Source organism: Marmota marmota, unplaced genomic scaffold, assembly GCF_001458135.2.
Source record: "Marmota marmota marmota unplaced genomic scaffold, marMar, whole genome shotgun sequence".
NCBI lineage: Eukaryota > Metazoa > Chordata > Mammalia > Rodentia > Sciuridae > Marmota > Marmota marmota.
Genome location: NW_026000093.1, coordinates 30,020,210 through 30,038,958, shown reverse-complemented (window position 1 = coordinate 30,038,958; position 18,749 = coordinate 30,020,210). Strand labels below are relative to the sequence as shown.

General features: G+C 40.7%; 1 protein-coding gene across 1 annotated transcript in view; it reads left to right on the top strand.

Annotated features, from left to right (window-relative positions):
- Znf704 (zinc finger protein 704) overlaps positions 1 to 18,749 on the top strand; it is a 195,487-nt gene that overhangs the window by 142,426 nt on the left and 34,312 nt on the right. The window contains exons 3-4 of the mRNA XM_048782737.1: positions 5,488 to 5,591; positions 10,112 to 10,344. Coding sequence (XP_048638694.1) covers positions 5,488 to 5,591; positions 10,112 to 10,344 — 337 coding nt within the window. The remainder of the gene's footprint in view (positions 1 to 5,487; positions 5,592 to 10,111; positions 10,345 to 18,749) is intronic.

Below are 18,749 nucleotides of genomic sequence, written 5' to 3'. Positions count from 1 at the left end.
TTAAAAAAATAATAAATAAAATTAAAATAAAAATAAAACAGAATTAAAAACATTTAAAAAAAAGTTAAAAAACAACAACAAAAAAAATGAAAATGAAAGAAAAAGAAAAAAAAATAATAATAAATGCAGTCATAGAGTTCAATTAACTTCTCTTCCAGTAGGTGGAGCTGTGCCCACTGAGCCAAGCTTCTCCTCTCAATAGGTGGGAACCATTCACTGTGCAGCAGCTCTTTCTCCCAGACTGGGCGGGTCTCCAATCCTGAGTGCCTAGGGCCTTCTCTTGTGTTTTCTCAAGCCAGGCCCCGCTCACCTGTGATGCTCACCACAATACTGGCTACACGCCAGGTCTGCTGCTCCTGGGAGCCCTGTTTTCATGAACGCCTGGGCACACTCTCCATGTTTGCCTCCCTCAGACCCTAAGTTTGTAGAGCTTGGGGCTGAGAACCCCCAGAAAATTTGCTTGCCCTCCGGTAGCCACGCCCCCGTTAGCTGGTGCAAGAGACCTCAGTTGTCAGCACTGGTGGGAGCGGTAGCCGGGAGTTCCGCGCCACTCCTGATTCCCTCGGTCCGGCTATCGCGCTCACAGGAGAGCTGGGAGGGGCCCTTAAGGTTTCCCCTCTGTGTGGAGAGAGATCGCTAGGGGATTACACACCTGTCGCGCTGGTTTCAATGAAGTTATCTCCTCCGCCCGTGACGTCAGTTCTCTGCCATGGTGGTATCCCGTGCAAATGGTGACCGTTCGTTCCCTTTGCCGGGTGACCAATGCAACGGGTGGGTCCTGACTGTCTTTCCCAAGCCCCGTTTCAATCCTGTGGCCACTGCCTATGAAGGCTCGGTTGGCTTTTACCTCTGTAAGTTCAAACGGGCCGACCAGTTATTTCAGCGGGATCGTTAGTGCTGAGTCACGAGAAGCAGGCGAACTTGAATGCAGCTGATCTGGGCTTGGTGCGTGTGTTCTGAGGGGCCCAGACTGTTCGCCCCAGATCCACGTCAGCTCAGCATTGCCTAGTGATCCTGAGCAAACAGCATTTAGACAATTTACGACTCCCTATGCCCGCGCAGCTGAAGAGGTCAGAGACTTGATCTCACCGCGCCCGCCGCCATGTTGAAAAACCGCCAGAGCTGCAGTTTGAACCATTGCCTTCACTGCCTCTCCTGGAGAGGACCAGAACACATCCTTAAAAGAAACCTGTTATCAGCCTGAATAGAATCTGTTGTGTCCCTTGTAGTCTGATCCTTTTGAGTTTGAATTGAGACTTTACTCAGGCGAATAACCTGCCTTTGGTTTCCCTTTCTATTACATTTTCTTTTTGACATATTTCTAAAATAAAAAATTGATCATCTCTCTCCAAGGTTCCTGTATGTTTAGTGCCTTTTCTCTTCTTACAATATAAGAAACCACTCGGTGTGAAACATGAGTTCCTGAGACTACGCCCAGGCTTGGTCTCCCTACCACCACCTCCCCAACACTCCTTCTCATGAGAATCCTACACAGTCTCTGAGCGAGCCAAGGTGGCCTGCTTCCCTCCCCACATTGACCTCCCCTCATGAAATCCTGCTCATTCATGGAAGCCAGGTCAGCTTGGAGACAAATGGCATGAAGAGTGATAATGAGTATTACTATTATTTTAAAATAATAACTCAGTCCCAGAAAGTTAAAGGTTGAATGTTTTCTCTGATATTCAGAAGCTAATCCAAAATAGGGGGAGGGGTAAAAATGTATATATATTTTTTAATTTTTAAAAAAAACAAGAAAGGAAAAAACAAGTGGAACCAGGCATGGTGGTGCACACCTGCATTCCGAGTGACTGAGGATGATTGCAAGTTCAAAGCCAGCCTCCCCAACTTAGCAAGGTACTTAGCAACTCAGTGAGACCGTGTCTCTAAATAAAATGTAAACAAACAACAAACAAAAAAAACAGTGGGGGACTGGGGATGTGGCTCAGTGGTTAAACAACCCTGGGTTCAATTCCCAGTACAAAAAAAAAAAAGAAAAAGGGAAGTTGTTCATCAAAATAGAGGAAAGATCAGTAGAGTAGATGAGGGGGATTGAGAAAAAAAGAAGGGACAGGAAAAGGGAAGAACATTGGAATGGATGTGACTTAACTTCCATATGTGCATGCATGGATGTGTCCACAAGACACTAATTTTAAAAAAAAGAAAACTGTAAATAGATTGAAGAGGGATTGGTGGAGTGGAGGGAGGATTGGGGAGAGTGCTTGGGACTGAATCAGGGTGGGTTGGGTGCCATGCTTTTGTGATTATGTCAAGGTGTAATCTGGAGTTGTACCATGACTAAAAAGAATTTTTTAAAAAAAGGAAAATAAATTTTCAAATATGAATTTCCATAATGTTCAAGAAGGAAAGATTAATTGAAAAGGTCTCAGCCTTTAATAAAACTATGTGATCAATGAAGTTTTCAATGGTAGATTTAAATTTAATTTCAGATTAGGAGAGAATATTTAATATCACTTCTAGTGTCTTTCTGTTCAACAATTCTAAATCTACCAGAAGGCCTTTACAGCAGTTTTCTCAAAGTGAAACAAATTCTACTTTGTATATCATCTCTTCATGTTTAATTATAAGGATTTGAATTTGAAGCACCAATTAATCAGTAATTAGATAGTACTGTACCAAAAGAAATTAAACAAAGATAAAAACAAATATACAACTCAGCAGAAGGCCATATCATGTGGTAACATTTCATGTAGCACGGTTAAAATACTCCCTAAGAAACACAGTTTATCTGGGTCATTAGCCATGTATTCCTTTGATTTTGTTGTTGTTGTTGTTAGTGGCCACCAATGCATTGGGAAACTTAAAGGTACTTCATATAGAGACGCACTCTGATTACACTAATGTTTATTCTTCTTTTCATTCTTCATTGAAAATCTGCTTTATAATACTTAATAATTATTAAATGTAATGATAGATTTTGACAATGCAGAAGAAATGCGTATTTTATAATGATGCATTCCCCCACTGATCTTCATATTTTAAAAAATCCACATAAACCAGCTTTTAAATTTTATCAGACCGCTAAAATAAAAATGTTTACCTTATATGTAGAAAATCAAGAAAAGATCCCAAGCAAATTGAGGAAGGAGGGAAGAAAAGGTCCCTAAAACCAAAATGTACAAGAGGGAAAAGGCAGGCCTGTCCAGCAAGTCCCTTTAGGAATCAGGGGAGAAAGCAAGGAGTATGTCTCCTTACAAAATCATGTCTTTCCCCTGCACCAGAGTCTCACATCCTGGTTCTCAAACCTTTTGTTAGAGAATAAGAGATGGTTGGACAGAGAAGTCAGCAGCTCCTATAACCTAGTCTTGGAATTACCGATGGAAGTACCTGCGACAGTATACTTCATGCTGTTGTGAACTTGGAGCTGGAGAAGCCCAATGCTCTATATAGCAGTCCATCTAGTGAGCCTTTCTCCTTCAAGGTCCCCAGCTTTTTCCTTCCCTCTGTGACCAGGACTGCATGAGAAACTGAGCCAACAAAACAGTCAGAATTACCTGAAGGTGCTTTTCATTCTTTCCCTGGTACCATTTCAAGAGATTTCATTGCTGCAGGAAACTGGTATCACCTGCACTCACAAGTAGCAGGATGTCATAAATTGCAACTACTAGAAAATCTTAAATCATATGCCAGATAAATGGGCAGGGTTTCCTTCCTCTTAAGTGTATGAAATTGTCTCTCAAACTTCTGTGAAGGGAATTTCACTGTGCTCTCTCAAGTTCGCTTTAGAGAAGTATATTCAATTGCCAGCATCTGAAACAAGTAATTTGTCTTTTCATGCAACAGTTCCCTGAGAAAGAGCATAAGGTGCTTTGAGAAGAATTATAAAGGAAAATTTCAAAGCTTTCCATCTTTTGGTACCTTGAGTTGAAAGAGTAGGCTTTGCTGAATAATTTAGTATCCAGGTGGATATCAGAGAGCCAATCTGGAATGATTTTTGTAACTTGATGAAATTAATTGAGCAGCTTCTCCATTTGGGAACCACTTTATTTTCTTCAGTTTTAAGAATTTCTCTCCACTACTGTGTTGTAATGCAATGGTATGAAGTTCTAAAAGTTCTTTGGTTTTATAAATTATACAGCACACCTGTGAATGAAAGCCACATTTGCTGAAGTGAGACTTCATTTTCGGATATGGCTTATTAATCCTCAATTGTGCTTCTTCAATTCTTCCCTAATTGGAAAATGTTCGTCTCTCAGGAAGTGGTATAATTTATTTGATGTCAATGTACCACAAAATTTTTGCCCCTCGGTTTTAACTGTCTTATTGAAATTGGCATAAACAAGCTGAGTCTGACCACCATGACCATTACCTTACAAAACTTTATTCAGGGTTAACTGACCAAAATCAATGAACTAGAGCCACCTCTTTATCTCAGAGAATGATTACTAGGGGATCTTCTCTTTAACAACATAGTAACTATTTCTGTGGCCTATTCTTCCTCTAGCAGAGTGTAAAAAAGAAAACAAAACTGAAGTTTAAACACCCCTATTGCATTTCTCCTCCTGTCTCATCTCAGTAAATGAGATGAGCTAATGCTCAAGCCAACAAGTGAAACCATCCAGTCTCTCCCATTTGTTCATCTCCCTACCCAGTGCAGCAGCCAGACCCACCTGGTCTCCTGCTACTTTTCCTACCCTGGTCCACATCACCACTTTCTCTCATCTAAACTCCTAGCAGTCATTTCCTAACTGCTCTCCCTTTTCTATTCTGCTTCCCCTAACGTCCATTCTTCATATGGCAGCTCAGGTATTACTTTACAAATATGAGTCATCTTGTGTCAGTAGGCCTGCTAAAATTTCTTCCAGTGACTTCCCATTCCACTTAAAATAAAGTTGAAACACCACCTCGGCCACCAGACCACACATGCATGACCAGCTCTGCACCAGTCTCCCCTTCTCACTGATGGGTCACGCTGTGACTTGCCACGTACCTTCTTGCTGCCTCACCTCCACATGGGCTGATGCTTCTTCTCGGCGTGCACATCACCTCAGGACCAGCTCCTTCTGGCCTCCACACTTCACCTCATGTGTCACCTCCTCAGAGAGGCATTTTCTGACCACCTTAAGTGCAGCCCACCCACAGTCACGTTCAGGTTCTCCCTTCGTACAGCCTGCCAGTGTCAGATGTTATTTTGTTCCTTTTGGTGGGTTTACCTACTAGTCATTGTGTTTCTTCCCACCAGCCTATGAGATCCATGAAGGCAAGAACTTTGTCCCCTGTTCACCAGGTGTCACTTGTGCCTAGCCCATCAGCACTCTCAATAAGTGTTGTGAGATGAACAACAAATGAAAGAATCCTTCTCTTCTTCATATGTATGACTTTGACTGAGTCATTTAACCTCTTGGCCTTCAGCTTCTTCATCCATAAAATGATTTTCATGAGGATTAAAAAAAAAAAAGTAAATGGGGTGGCCTAGCCCACAGTGGATTCAGAGTGACACAGTTAACAGTTCCCCATCCTGTCTTACAGGAAATCTTCAGAGGAACTGGACATGGACAAGGTGACAGCAGCGATGGTACTTACCAGCTTGTCAACCAGCCCTTTGGTTCGAAGTCCTCCTGTGCGGCCAAATGGTAAGCCTAAGGTGTGGGCTTAGGAAGTGTCCTTGCCACCAATGACAGGGCCTCTCTCTAAAGATTCTCCTTCCTCAAGTGAACAATTGATCGTGAAGGAGAGAAAAATGCAAAAGAAATAGAGATCCCAGGGCTATTGGCCTCCTCCACGTCTTCCCCAAAACCCCACTGCGTCTTGTCCTGCACCCATTCACCTCACATTTACACATCATCACCTGTTTTCTGCTGTGTTTTCCAGAACATTTCTTTGCAGTACTTGGGTTCCTTTTTCCCAGGTAAATAAAGATTGGCCTAATAAAGTTATTTTCCCTAGCATTATTTCTGTTTGATGGGGAGGTAGCTGGATTAAAGAACTCAGTAAAGACTAAATATTATTTTAAAGCATTATTCCAGACTCCTGAATCAAACAGGATTATTTAGTCCACTCATTAATTTTATATTTATCAGATTCCATCTGGATGATTTGAATACATCATTGGAAAATAGTGTCCACACTTCCAGATAGAACACAATCTCTTTGGGAAAACAGACTATCAATCATAGCCACATTAATGGTAACATTTATTTATTGAGCACTTACTGTGTGCCAAGTGCTATGCTTACTTTATCTCGTGTAATTCTCCAACAATTCTATGTGATGTTGTTATCACTGTTTTACAGATGAGTGAACTGAGGTGCATAGGGATTAATTGGCTTGTAAATGGCAGAACTGAAATTCTGTCCCTATCTTTCTGATTGAAGATCCTGCTCTCTTAATGATAATATAATAATTTTGCAACATAAAATACAGCATGATGAATCAGGAGGACAGGCAGTGGGCAATGGAGTTTGATAGATGAACCAGGAGCTTTACCATGATGGGTCGTGCTACCTGGCTAGCAGTGTGGACTTTATACTGAGACTATAAGAGCTACTAAGTATTCAGAGAGCAAAAAGATAGGGTCAGGATTACAGAAAAATAATAATAAGCCATACAATACACATAGGTGGCCAGAACCTTGGTGTTCACAGTGCAACTGAATGGGACACAATTGAAAAAGTGAAATAATGGAGAATCAACAGAGAGGATGAAGGACAAGATGTGTCAGGGATGACTTCCAGGCAGATGGTGTGCTTCAGCAAGGGATAAGGAACAAAGGCAGAGAAATGGATTTATTGGTGAACGTTTAGGGTAAGAGATGGTTTTGCTGAAGATGATAGGTCTAATTTGAAGCGTGTCTGGGACAGCCTAAGATCACTGCACAGGCAACAGCTGGTGAAGATTGGGGTGTAGCCTTGGGAGTGAGATCTGCACTGTTGGTATAGAATTAGAATGTAATGTGTTGAAGCAGTGAGTCAACACACGGTTAACACACAGTTCTCTCTTGAGAGAACTGTATAGAGGCAAGCCCCATGATGAGGCTGCCATCATGTAAAAACTGGCAGAGGAGACAGCCCAGGAAGAGACTGAGGAGTGACCAGAGAGGTAGAGAAAAATCAGGAGAGTGAAGTTTCATGGAAGAGCATGTTTCAAGAAGAGATGTCCAATGCTTCCAAGGGTCAAGCATAAAAAGGACTGCATTCTGCATCAGGAAAATATCACTGGGAGCTCTGACAAGAACATTCACAGAGTACTCCCCATGGGAGGAAGCCAGATTTCTGTTCGCCAAAATGTAACATTCTGAGTCCCCCAAATGGTATTTAATAGTGACGGGAAAACCAGCATAGTCAATCGTGAGATTGAGCTATGGTTCACATACAGTTTGGTTGTAAACCTGAGGTGTTCATATAAATTTGTGGAACATCCAGTCAGTCCTCATCCAAATCTATTCCAACCCCATTAGAAGTGGAAAGAACTATTAAGATGCTGGGAATTCAAATATCGGAGTTAGTAAATGCCCAGCAGCTTGATTTACTGTAACCTGAGTGACTCCCCTTACTTAGGTACTGGAGGAGGCCAGGTTCTCTTGAGATTAGGCTGGCCTCTCCGGTTGGTTCAATGAAATGACTTCTCTCTGGGGGGTCTCTTGGCAAAAAAGTATCCTGATTTACCTTTTCAGTCTCTCAGTACAGGAAAAGAAGTATTATACTAAGAGCAAAACTAGAGGCACCCCCAAAATATATTTTAGGGGAAAAGGTGGAATCCTTTATGAGAAAAAAAAGATATATTCTAAATTAATCATTATTTTTACCATTGGATTTTTTTTAATAGAGAATATTTTTAGTGCTCCTTTGTATTTAAAGGTTAGAATTAAAATAAACCTTTTGATCCTTCAATGCAAACTTTTGTTAGCATAGTAATAGAGTAACTCGGTGTTCGTTTATGGTTTAAAAAATACCTACTCAACTAATAACCCCAAATTGTCTGATATCTCTCATTTAGTCTGCAACAAGAAACACATTTCTAAATAAGCATTCATTTTTAGGAATCAAAAAAATGTTCTCCAGAGTTATTGTATATCAGTGAATTTTTGGAAACTGTTGTGATCCTTTCGTTGCCTGACAAGAATCATTCTATCAAGAGGTGGGTCTGCAAAGAGGGTGTGAGTCCAGCAGTGCCTGTCTGCATTCTTGGCAAACACTTGTATAAGATATGGAGACAACTGCCCAGTAAGAAAACAGTGAATCAGTTCTGATTTGTTCTGAAAAATTCAATTCTGTATCACTTTTTCCTTCGGATTTAATAGTTTTCCTAAAGGAAATATCACTCACCGATAAGCAAATTAACTTTTGGCATTGATGTGAAGCAATGTAATCACAACTGTATTAATAGTTCTCAAAATAAATTCAATTCCTCACACTTAACGTGATTACACATCTAGCACCATGAACTTGATTCTCTTGTACAAGTGCATACTGGGGTGTGTTTATTAGCCACCTGGGCTTTCCAAGTGAGGTTTTCACACCAAGCAACATCACCTATGGCTGTCCATGGGCTCCCCTTAACGTGCTGTTATCCTGAATGGAGCTTTCTTGATGATAAAAGGCAGCTCCACTCCACTAAGGTTATCAGTCTGTTAGAATATAGGGAGTGAGATGATAATTTGGCTTTTCTGCTGGCAGGGTGTGAGCCTCTGTAAATGACCATTTAATTCTGGCACCTGGTTATAATGAACTGGGCCACTTCATTTTCATTTTAAAACATCATGCCTTTAACTAAACTTTTTGCTTGACATAGTTAAGGTATATGCTGGAAATTCTATAATTAGATAAGGTAGTTGAGTTTCTCCATGAATGCTAGTCTTGACTTCATTACTAATTATACAGACATTAATAGTATTTTTTTAATGAGGCATTTGGGGATTTTTTTTCCTCCTTGTAGTTAGAATAGTATGGTTTTAATATATTCAAAATGCACATAAATATGGAAGAAAAGTTATCCAGAAAGAAAGTAGAATTCATACAACTGCTAATTAAGATTGGGCATTTTGAGAAGTAAAGCAAACCTTCGGTGATTAAAAACACCCTCTCCATTAGCAAAACCTTCCCATAGTGTTTTCCACCACAAGAGGAAAGGTAAAATTAAACACCAATCTTATCACTTATTATTGCCAATTCTTACCTGATCCCAGTTTGCCAGAGAAAATATAGGACATTCATAGGATTCACATGCACTCATTAAATCAAGGGCAAGGGGGACAGACTAGGGCTTGAGCCCCAGACCCACCAGGATCACACTTACTAGTCAAGTGGCAAGTCATTTAACTTCCTGCTGCCTCAGAGTCTGTAAGATTGGGAAAACCTTTCCTCTGAGAGGCAGATGTAACAGTGCTTGAGCCTTTGCCAGTGAGCTTTGGTGGTGATTGATTGGAACTGGTGATTGAACCCAGTGGGGCTTTACCACTGAGCTACACTCCCAGTCCTTTTTATTTTTTATTCTGAGACAGGATCTCTCTAAATTGCTAAGGCTGCCTGGGAACATGTAATCCTCCTGACTCAGCCTCCCAAGATGCTGGGATTACAGGCAAGTGCCACAACACTTAGGATGCCAGTGCACTTTGTAAGATGTAAAACACACTTAGAATGTAAGGCACTATTATTTGACAGCTTGAAAAATGGCTTTAGGTAACTATCCAAAAATAATTATTTCTTTTAGAGTCTTAAATCATAAACTGACTTCCTATAATGTATTCCTAAAATCAACAATTTAATGAGTCCTTCCTTCTTAAAAAAATTGGGATGGGGTGGGGGGTGGGGGACTGTGTGCCCAAATAATTTGGGAGAATTCTGTAAATAATATCCCTCCCAGATATACTGCAAACAAACCCAGAGCTCCCCAAACTTCATGAACAAGAAAATCTCTTTTTTTTTTCACACAATCCCAAGGAACTAGTGCTGCCCATCAGAGAACTCAGAAAAACCTGTTTCATCACATGATTAAAATAACTAAATGTTTATAAAGTATAATTGACTGGGGGAGGGAGGATATACAAATAGGATGCAAACTTACATACCCACCTGTTGTAAATTACTGAGCGGGATGGCTAAGGCACCTGGCCCCCGCGGAGCAGCCCCACTGACTTGCGTTTGTGTGCCTGCAGAGGGCCTCAGCGGATCCTGGAAAGAGGGCGGCTGCGTGCCCTCCAGTACCAGCAGCAGCGGCTACTGGAGCTGGAGCGCCCCCAGCGACCAGTCCAACCCATCCACACCGTCGCCGCCGCTGTCCGCCGACAGCTTCAAGCCCTTCCGCAGTCCCGCACAGCCAGACGATGGCATTGACGAGGCGGAGGCCAGCAACCTGCTCTTTGATGAGCCCATTCCCAGGAAAAGAAAGGTGGGTGTGCCGCCGGAGGGACACTCTGAGCATGGTCAGGGTGCTAATCTCGCCTTCCTTCGCATAACCACAAGCAGACTACCTTCCCCTTTAATGGACTTAGAAGTTTCTAAGTAAACTCGTCTCAATTAAAGACAAAAATAATTGAAATATTGATATGTTACATGCCCCATCTTCTAGGTCTTACCGGTATTTGAAATTAGAAAACGGACTTAAACGTCATTTGTTAATTAGTTCACTCTCCTCGTGAGAATAATTTTTTCATATCGTAAAAAAAAAAAAAAAATTTGTTAATATCTTTTTCTCTTCCCTGCTTCAATCATCCCTGAAGGATTGTTAGGAAGAATACTTTGTATCTCATTTTTGTACAACCAGATGTGAAATATACTTGAAAGCTGACATAAAACATATGCACATTTTACTTACTGAAAATCACCACTAAACAAAAATTTAAAAGGAGGTCTAATTAATCAATAAAATAAGTTAATTGGTTACATTTTTATTTAGTCCTCGCTGCAGTCCTGTATGGTAAGCCTATGGAATTTGGGCATCAGGGAATTCATACATTTAATTGCCCCTGTTGGAATGGGCCAGAGCCCCTGATCAAACCCAGATCTTCCTGAACATAAAGCTCATATTCTTTTCATTCTCTTCAGCTACATTTAAATTATTAATTTTGCTCACAGTTTTTTTTTTCAGAAGCATTTCTATTTCATGGAATAACAGAAGCATACAGCTAAATGTGGAAAACATTTTGACATCATATTATTTTAAGTTATCATGTCAATAAGAAGCTGGTTTTATATATTTGTTTTTAAATTTGTATCAGTAGTGTCATTATTAATGACTGTCCACAAAAATCCAGGGCAAAGCCTTAAGGAGTACAATGCATACCTTTTTTTCCTCCCTGATTCATTTCCAAAAGGCAAACAAGAGATGGCATTGGTCCAACCCCTTCCCTCTGGCATCTCTCAGCGTGGCTCAGCATGTGTGGCAGTGGAGGTGGTACAGGAACTGTCTCTGGCTGTGTAAAAGGGCCAATAAGGGCCAGCTTTTTTGGTTCAGATAAGAGGACATCAGTGTAACCTTCTGTCGTTCCCAGAGGCAAAGGCCTAAAGAGTTGTCATTGCACCCTAGTTTATCATGTAGCAGTGGAGTCATTCTGGCATCCTGTGGGCCCTGGGGATGCTAGGTCTCATTGACCAGTCAGAGAGAGCACTGGCACTTGCATCCAAGGGTACCGCCTGGCAGGACAGTAGCTGGGACCTGAAGTTTTGTCTACTGTTTGAGCTGCCCAGGTTTCTCTCTGGAGGTATCTGAGAGTGTAGTCCTGACTCTCATCAGTGCAAGGACTCACAGCACAGAGAACCACCAGTGCTTTCAAAGTGCATTGCTGAGAGCTGTCATAAACTTAGTTTCTAAGGTATCCACTGAGCCACACTTTATACTCTTGCATTGCATTTTGGTTGCATTGGGTCACTTGTATTGAAGATCTGCAAGTTTCGGCTAAATTAGGGAATAGTCAAGTCCCCAAAGGAAAAGAAAAGCAGCTTCAGTACAAGATGACATTTAGTTGAAGGGCACAGGCCTCCTCTGTAAGGAGGTCTGAATGAAAAAAGTGAGAACCATGTTTATCCTTCCTTCTTTATGAATTCTCCCTCAATTCGATAGGAATTGATCTGATTTTTAATTCTAGGATTTTACATGGATCAAGTTGTTGTCTTGGTCTTTTGGACTTAAAATTACTTTTTTTCCAATATATTTTTATTTTTTTTTTTAATGTGGTGCTGAGGATAGAATCCAGTGCCTCATGCATACGAGGCAAGCGCTCAACCACTGAGCTACAACCCCAGCCCTTAAAATTACTTTTAATAGTGAAAATAGCAGGAAAGTGTTACCATTGGTTTTTTAAAAATTTATTTAGTGAACCAACTTTTATGGGGTACCCATCAGGCAAAATGCTTCATGTCCTGAGAATAAAGTTTAGCTCCTTCCTTCAAGTGTTGAAAATTAAGTGGATAGGAAGTGAAGTGTCCAGAGGCAATAATAATGGTACATGATCAATACTGTCATAACGATGTGGTAGAACAAAGTAACTAATACAGTGATTTCAAAGCATTTAAAATTACATTTTCTAAGAGTTAAGCATATTAATTTGCTTGAACTAGACAACATGTCCTAGCTGGTGGAACTCTCTGAGATCAATTTATATTCCTGTGTATTTACTCAGATTCATAATATTCATTTGAAACCATGATCAGTTGTAACAATCATATATCCTGTGGAAATTGAGAACTTTCTAGATCAGGTTCTTCCAAATTGCAAGTCTTAATTCCCTAATAGGTTGTGAATTGATTTGATGAGTTGTGAATAAGTACTCTTTAATTAATAGGACAAACTAGAATGTACTATGTATAAGGGTCAGGATGTTTTCATTTCAGTCCTATATTTGTGTGTGAGTGTAGACTGCAAAAATGTGTTTCTTACTGTGGCTTATTGTCAAAAAAAAGTTGAGAAGCTGTATGTTCTGTGTTACAAAGAAGTAATATGATATATGATAAATTAACATGCCCTCATCAGAAAGCAAAAAATTCCATTTTCTAAACTGAACTTCACTACCCTGAGAACCTAAGAAAATCTCCTTCCCTCTCTGATCATCAGCCTCTTCATCTGTAAAACAGATGAACAGGTATTAATCACACCTCTCTGGAGACATTCACAAAGGTCAAATGTGAGTATAGTTCTGGGATGAGGCGACATTTTAATAGACCTTGTAGGACTTTTAACAAAGCAGGAGGAATTCCCTATGTCTGAGAATGACTTGTGGTTATGGAAGCTGCCTAATCCCTCCTCCCATCTCTCCCCAGAGCATACACTCACTGCCTCTTCTGGAGATCTGTGTTCCACTTTATGTAAAAAAATTAATACTCAGTGCACAGCGCAGATAAGGCATTGCCTCTTACTATGACTAAGAGATACATTTTCTAATAATCACATTTCATGTTTTGTTACATGTTTATTTTTAGTTACAGTTTACCAAATACTTTTAAATGTAGCATTTCATTTTATCACACCAAAAATCTTTGGTATACCCTTATCCCATTTTACAGAGGAGGCTCCTTGATGTTACGTGAATTGTCCAAGTTTGTATAGCTTATAACATGGCAAAAACAAGATCAGCTTAGCTGAAAGAACAAAGAGGAAACTCTGCAGGCAGATTAATTTGAAGGATCAACATTTCCCTCTGCCCACAGAGGAAAACAACATGGAGGGGAAATAATCAAACAAAGCTACATGGCAAGGTAGGAGCAGGGTGCAGAAGGTTCAGAGAAAGGAACTCAGGCTACCTCCTGGGGAATTTACTTCCTCCTGAAGCATCCGTTCCTCTTAAGAGGACCTGCAGCCAAGGGAGGGAGAATGTGTGAAGGGAAAGGCTGTTCTCCTGGCTCTGTAGGTGAGTCAGCCAACTTTTTCCTGGCCAGTTCTAGCAGAATTTTTCCTTTGAGATTTCAGATGGGGACCTGTGAGCCAGGGCTCTGAGACTTTGGGGAGTTGCAATTCCTGTTATGACCACAGGGTGATGCAGTAACCCTAAATACAGCTACTGATTACCTTGAAAACAAATTCTATGGAAAGCTAAGAGTTAACCTTCAATTCTGAAAGACCCATAGAAAACCCAAAGTGCTGATAGTTATTTATGTGCTCCTTTCCATACCTGACTCCTTATTCTGTCAGGTTCTGGATTCTGTGCCTTCTGAAAGTGGCATGACAACTCCAGTATTTCTGTGACCTTAAGCAAATCACTTGGCCTCTCTCAGCCCCAATTTCCTCATCTATAAAATATGGATAACAGTAGCACCATGTCTGTGGGCTCTTATGAGGATTATATGAGAGATGTGTAGATCAATAAATGTTAGCCACTAATCTGCTCACCTTTTTATCCAGTTGACAACTGGGAAGGCCCCTTAAGCTGAGTGAGGATAGCAATGACAGTGGCAGAAATTAGAGTGTAATACAAAACCTACTCAGGATTCAGCCTTCCTCATTTTCACTTATTTCAGATATCTTGACCATGAACAGTTTTACCTATGTATTGAAGAGAATTTCAAATCAGAGAAGACAGCGCTGAGTTAACATAAGGTGCTTTCAATAACAGCTGTACAGCAGTACACGGGGTGGGGGGGGGGGGGTTCATCATTTGCCACACTCTGCATTTTCAATCTTTCAGACCCAAAAAGCAATGAATCACTTTAAATTGTGAATGATTGCTCCAAAAAAGAAAACAAACTGATAAAACCCTCGCAAATAAGTGTGTTGCCAGTTTCTCCGCTGAGTTAATTCCTAACCCATTAATTTTGAGCAGAGAGTGCCTCTCTCAAGAAGTGCTGCTCCAGAAATAGACCCACTGTTCCAACTGCTGGCAACTGCTGGGAGCACGGGGCTCCCAAGAGCAGCTTGGGGTCAACCGTGCAATTTCACTGAGCTGACACAGCATTGTCAGCCAGGGCAACGAATTGATTGGCTCATGGAGAGGACCAAGGGAAAAGAAGAGTGAGGTGTAGGCCTTTAGTAACAAGGTCTTAGAATAGCGAGCTGTGTGGTGTTTAAGACCCCAGCATTGGAGTTCCAAGGACTTCCGGTATCATCTAACGCAGCCTCAACCTTTCTACATTAAAGGACCACTGCATCTTATCTAGAAATGTACAGGTGTCCCCAAAGATGAATTGCATTTCTAGAATTCATTGATTGAGAATATATGGAATGACTGGGGATTTCTATTAATTCATGAATCCATTTGTTAATACAGAAATCATTTTAAATCACTCTTACTAAGGTATAATTTCTATGGAATAAAAAGGACCTATTTTTAGCATACATTTCAGTGAGTTTTAACAGTGTCTGCACCTGAATAATCACTTCACTCAAGGCAAGCACCACTTTTGCCACTCAGAGGTCATAGGCACTCCTACCCCCAACCAGGCCACTACTAATCTGACTTGCATCACTGGGGATTAATGATGCCTATTGTAGAACTTAAAGTCCATAGAATCATAACAGCATGTATATTGGGGCTACAAAATAACAAGTGTTGTCAACAGGAGCTCTCCTTCCTTGTTGGTGGTAATATAAAATGTATAACTACTCTATAAAAAAGAGTTTGGCAGTTTCTTGCAAAGTTAAATATATACTTACCATATGACGCAGCAATTCTACTCTTGAGTATGTATTTACCTAAGAGATAAGAAAACACATGCTCACGGAAAGACTTGTAGACAAATGTTTATAGCAGCTTTATTCATTATAACCACAAACTGTAAACAACCCAAATATCCATCAACAGATAAATGAATAAGCAAGTTGTGGTATATTCACACAGAAGAATACTACACTACAATAAAAGGGAAAGAACTACCAGTACACAAAACAATGAATCTTAAAAATATTCAGACATGAAAGAATATATTCTGTGTTATTCCATTTATGAAAATCTTTTTTGTTATATTTGTATTTACTCATCACCACAGCATTAAGCCACAGTTCATATAGGTGGGAGATGTCTAATCTATACTTGTCATGCATTTGAAATCACTCATTACTTGGCACTAACCTCACACACCTTGAAAACCCAAAACTAAATTAAAAAAAAAAAAACTACTGATCTCATTTAGTCCTCTCATATTTAGTCCTCTCATTTTACAAATAAAGGGGGTAGAGGGAAGCCCACAAAGGTAAGGTGACATGCATAAGGCTGAGGGTCTGAGTAGACCTCTTGACCCTGAAAGAGCCATCAAAGCTTCTGCCAAGAGGTGTAGATTCCTATGAGACAGGCTGAGGAAGCATGTACAATACAGCACAGAATAATTAGACCCTCTCCATCTCTCAGGGATACTGATTTACTCTGGAGAAACTTGTCCATAGCAGCATGCACTCCAGCATGTACACACAGACAGCTATATTAAGAATACATACTGAAAGATCTTATTCGCCTAAGAAAAGGCAATGTGATACTGACCCCAGGCTGCCTAGGTGGTAATGTGCCTTCTGGAATATACCCTTAATTGGACTTTTTCCATAGCATGCCACAGAATACTTCAAAATCAAGCCATGATTCTACTCCTGGAACTGAAGGTGACCATCAGTGGTCATCCTATAGTCCTGTGTATCAATCTAGATTTTGTCAGGAAAATAGAAGCTACTCCATATATCCCAAGTATGAACCAGATTAAAAACTGGATTCAGGCTCACCAATGGAAGGGTGAGCAGAGAGGTCAGGGAGACCAGCTTATAGCCCAAAGCAGTTGGTCTCAGAGATGGCCTGGAAGCTGCTCAAAGCTAAAGAATGCCTAGAAAGTTCTGTACAATCGTTGGAGCCCACAGCTCCCTACTCGGGTGTCCTTAAAGAGCTTGTCTGGATGCTTCTGTGCATCTTATATCAGGCTTATGTGAGATTCTGGAGTCTGCTATGATTGCCTGGAGAGTCACCTCCTCATGAGGCTGTTGTAAATGTTAAATGAGATAGATGTGTGGAAGTTCCAATCAATGGTGCCCTCCCTCCACCCTTCCTCAATCCTCTCAGCTGCTTGATGTGATGAGGACTGTTCTGTTAGACCCAAAGTCGGCTGGCGTTGGCTCTAGCGTTCCGCAGAAGTGCTTTCCATTAAGGGTGAATTTTCAGCTGTTGTTCCAAGCGTTTGCGGACATTCCAGCTCTGTGAACATCTGTTAGAGCCTTGAGGAGAAGCCAGGATTGGAACACAGATGGGCTGTTCATACTTGGCCACTGTGACTCTGCCAGCAGCTTTGCTTGGTTTGGCTTTCTTGGGGGAGCTTGGACTGGTGCAGCAAACTGGGTGTTGTTTATTTAGCTATTTTTTCATGCTCTCCTCCTTCCGTGGCTTGCTTTCCTTTAGTATAACAGCTAGTAGTCTGTCTGTAGACAAAGTATTGGTTTCAAGTGGATGTAGTGAGAGAACTTTGAAAAGTCCTAAACTGCCATTTAAGGGGCCTCATCTTTGATTCAAGAACGACCTTGGGAGCTGGGAATGTGGCTCCATGGTAGACCACTTGTCTTGCATGCACAAGGCCCTGGGTTTGGTCCCCAGCACTGCAAAAGAAAGAAGAGAAAAGAAAAAAAAAAAGACAAACATCCTTTTTTAAATAATTAAGCAATTTTTTGTAGTTGTAGATGAACAACATGTCTTTATTTGTTTATTTTTTTAATGTGGTGCTGAGGATCAAACCCAGTGCCTCACATGTGCAGGGCAAGTGCTCTGCCACTGAGCTACAGCCCCAGCACACAACTTCACTTTTAAGACCACTTAAAACTCAGTTGTACAGCATCAATGTAACCACCCCCCATTGGCACCTTTAAGGTTCTTTCTAATTTTTCTCAAGTCTAGTAATCAATATGATGAATCTTGATACATGTATCTTTGTAGACATTTTGAATTATTCTTAAGATAGATTCCCTAAAAATTGAATTGGGTCAAAGTTATAGGCAATTCCAGATTTACAGATGACAGGTATCTATGCATGAGGAAATGATGGGCACAGAACTCTGACAGGTTCAGATACAATGGGATAGTAAATGTGAGATGGGGTGTTCAAAAAGAAGGGGGAAAGGAGAAAGACAGCTGCCTCTCTGTGGTTTGAGGAGAGCTTCCTCCCCCAAACAGTTTAGTCTTCCCACTATCTCTAATTATGTTTCTAAGTCCTCATTTGCAACTGTCTGCAGATCCACAGAAACTTCCTCTAGCTATCCCTATAGACTGCAATGCAGCACAAAGGCCTTCCAATTGCTATGTTAATGACCCAAGTCATAAATTAGACAATATTTTTTCCTGTAGCAAATTCCCCATTCTCTTCTGGTAGATCTGCACTTTCTTTATATAGTTACTGGTGCAGGGTATGTAAGGTTAGAAAAGAAACATACTACATAGAATAAAGAGAAAAACATCTGTAATTCAGCTCTCACTAGGCAGGGAATCAACATGGGCCTCCCCTGTTCAATTACAGCTAAAAAAAAAAAAAAAGGGAAAAAGTCTTAACTGTGCTAGGAAATCTGAAATTCTACAGAATAGTAACCTTTTTGGCAAATATGTTTGAATGCAGATCATTTACAAGGTGAATTTCACAAAATATTTAAGCATATTAAGATGTCACAGATGTGGCTCATCTCTGCAGGCCCTAAAACACAGCTTTCCCAAGATTGCACACAGCAAATGCCTATTGAACCAGATGCTGTATTAAGCACTGAGATAAGACTGTTGGGCAATAAATTGGGGTTCCTACTCCAAAAGAGCTTCCCATGCTTAACCCATATCTCTAGTACTTACCTGGTACAGTATCTCCAATATCTCCCTGGTACATCCACAGCTTGCCTCTTTAAAACTCAGCAAAAGACAA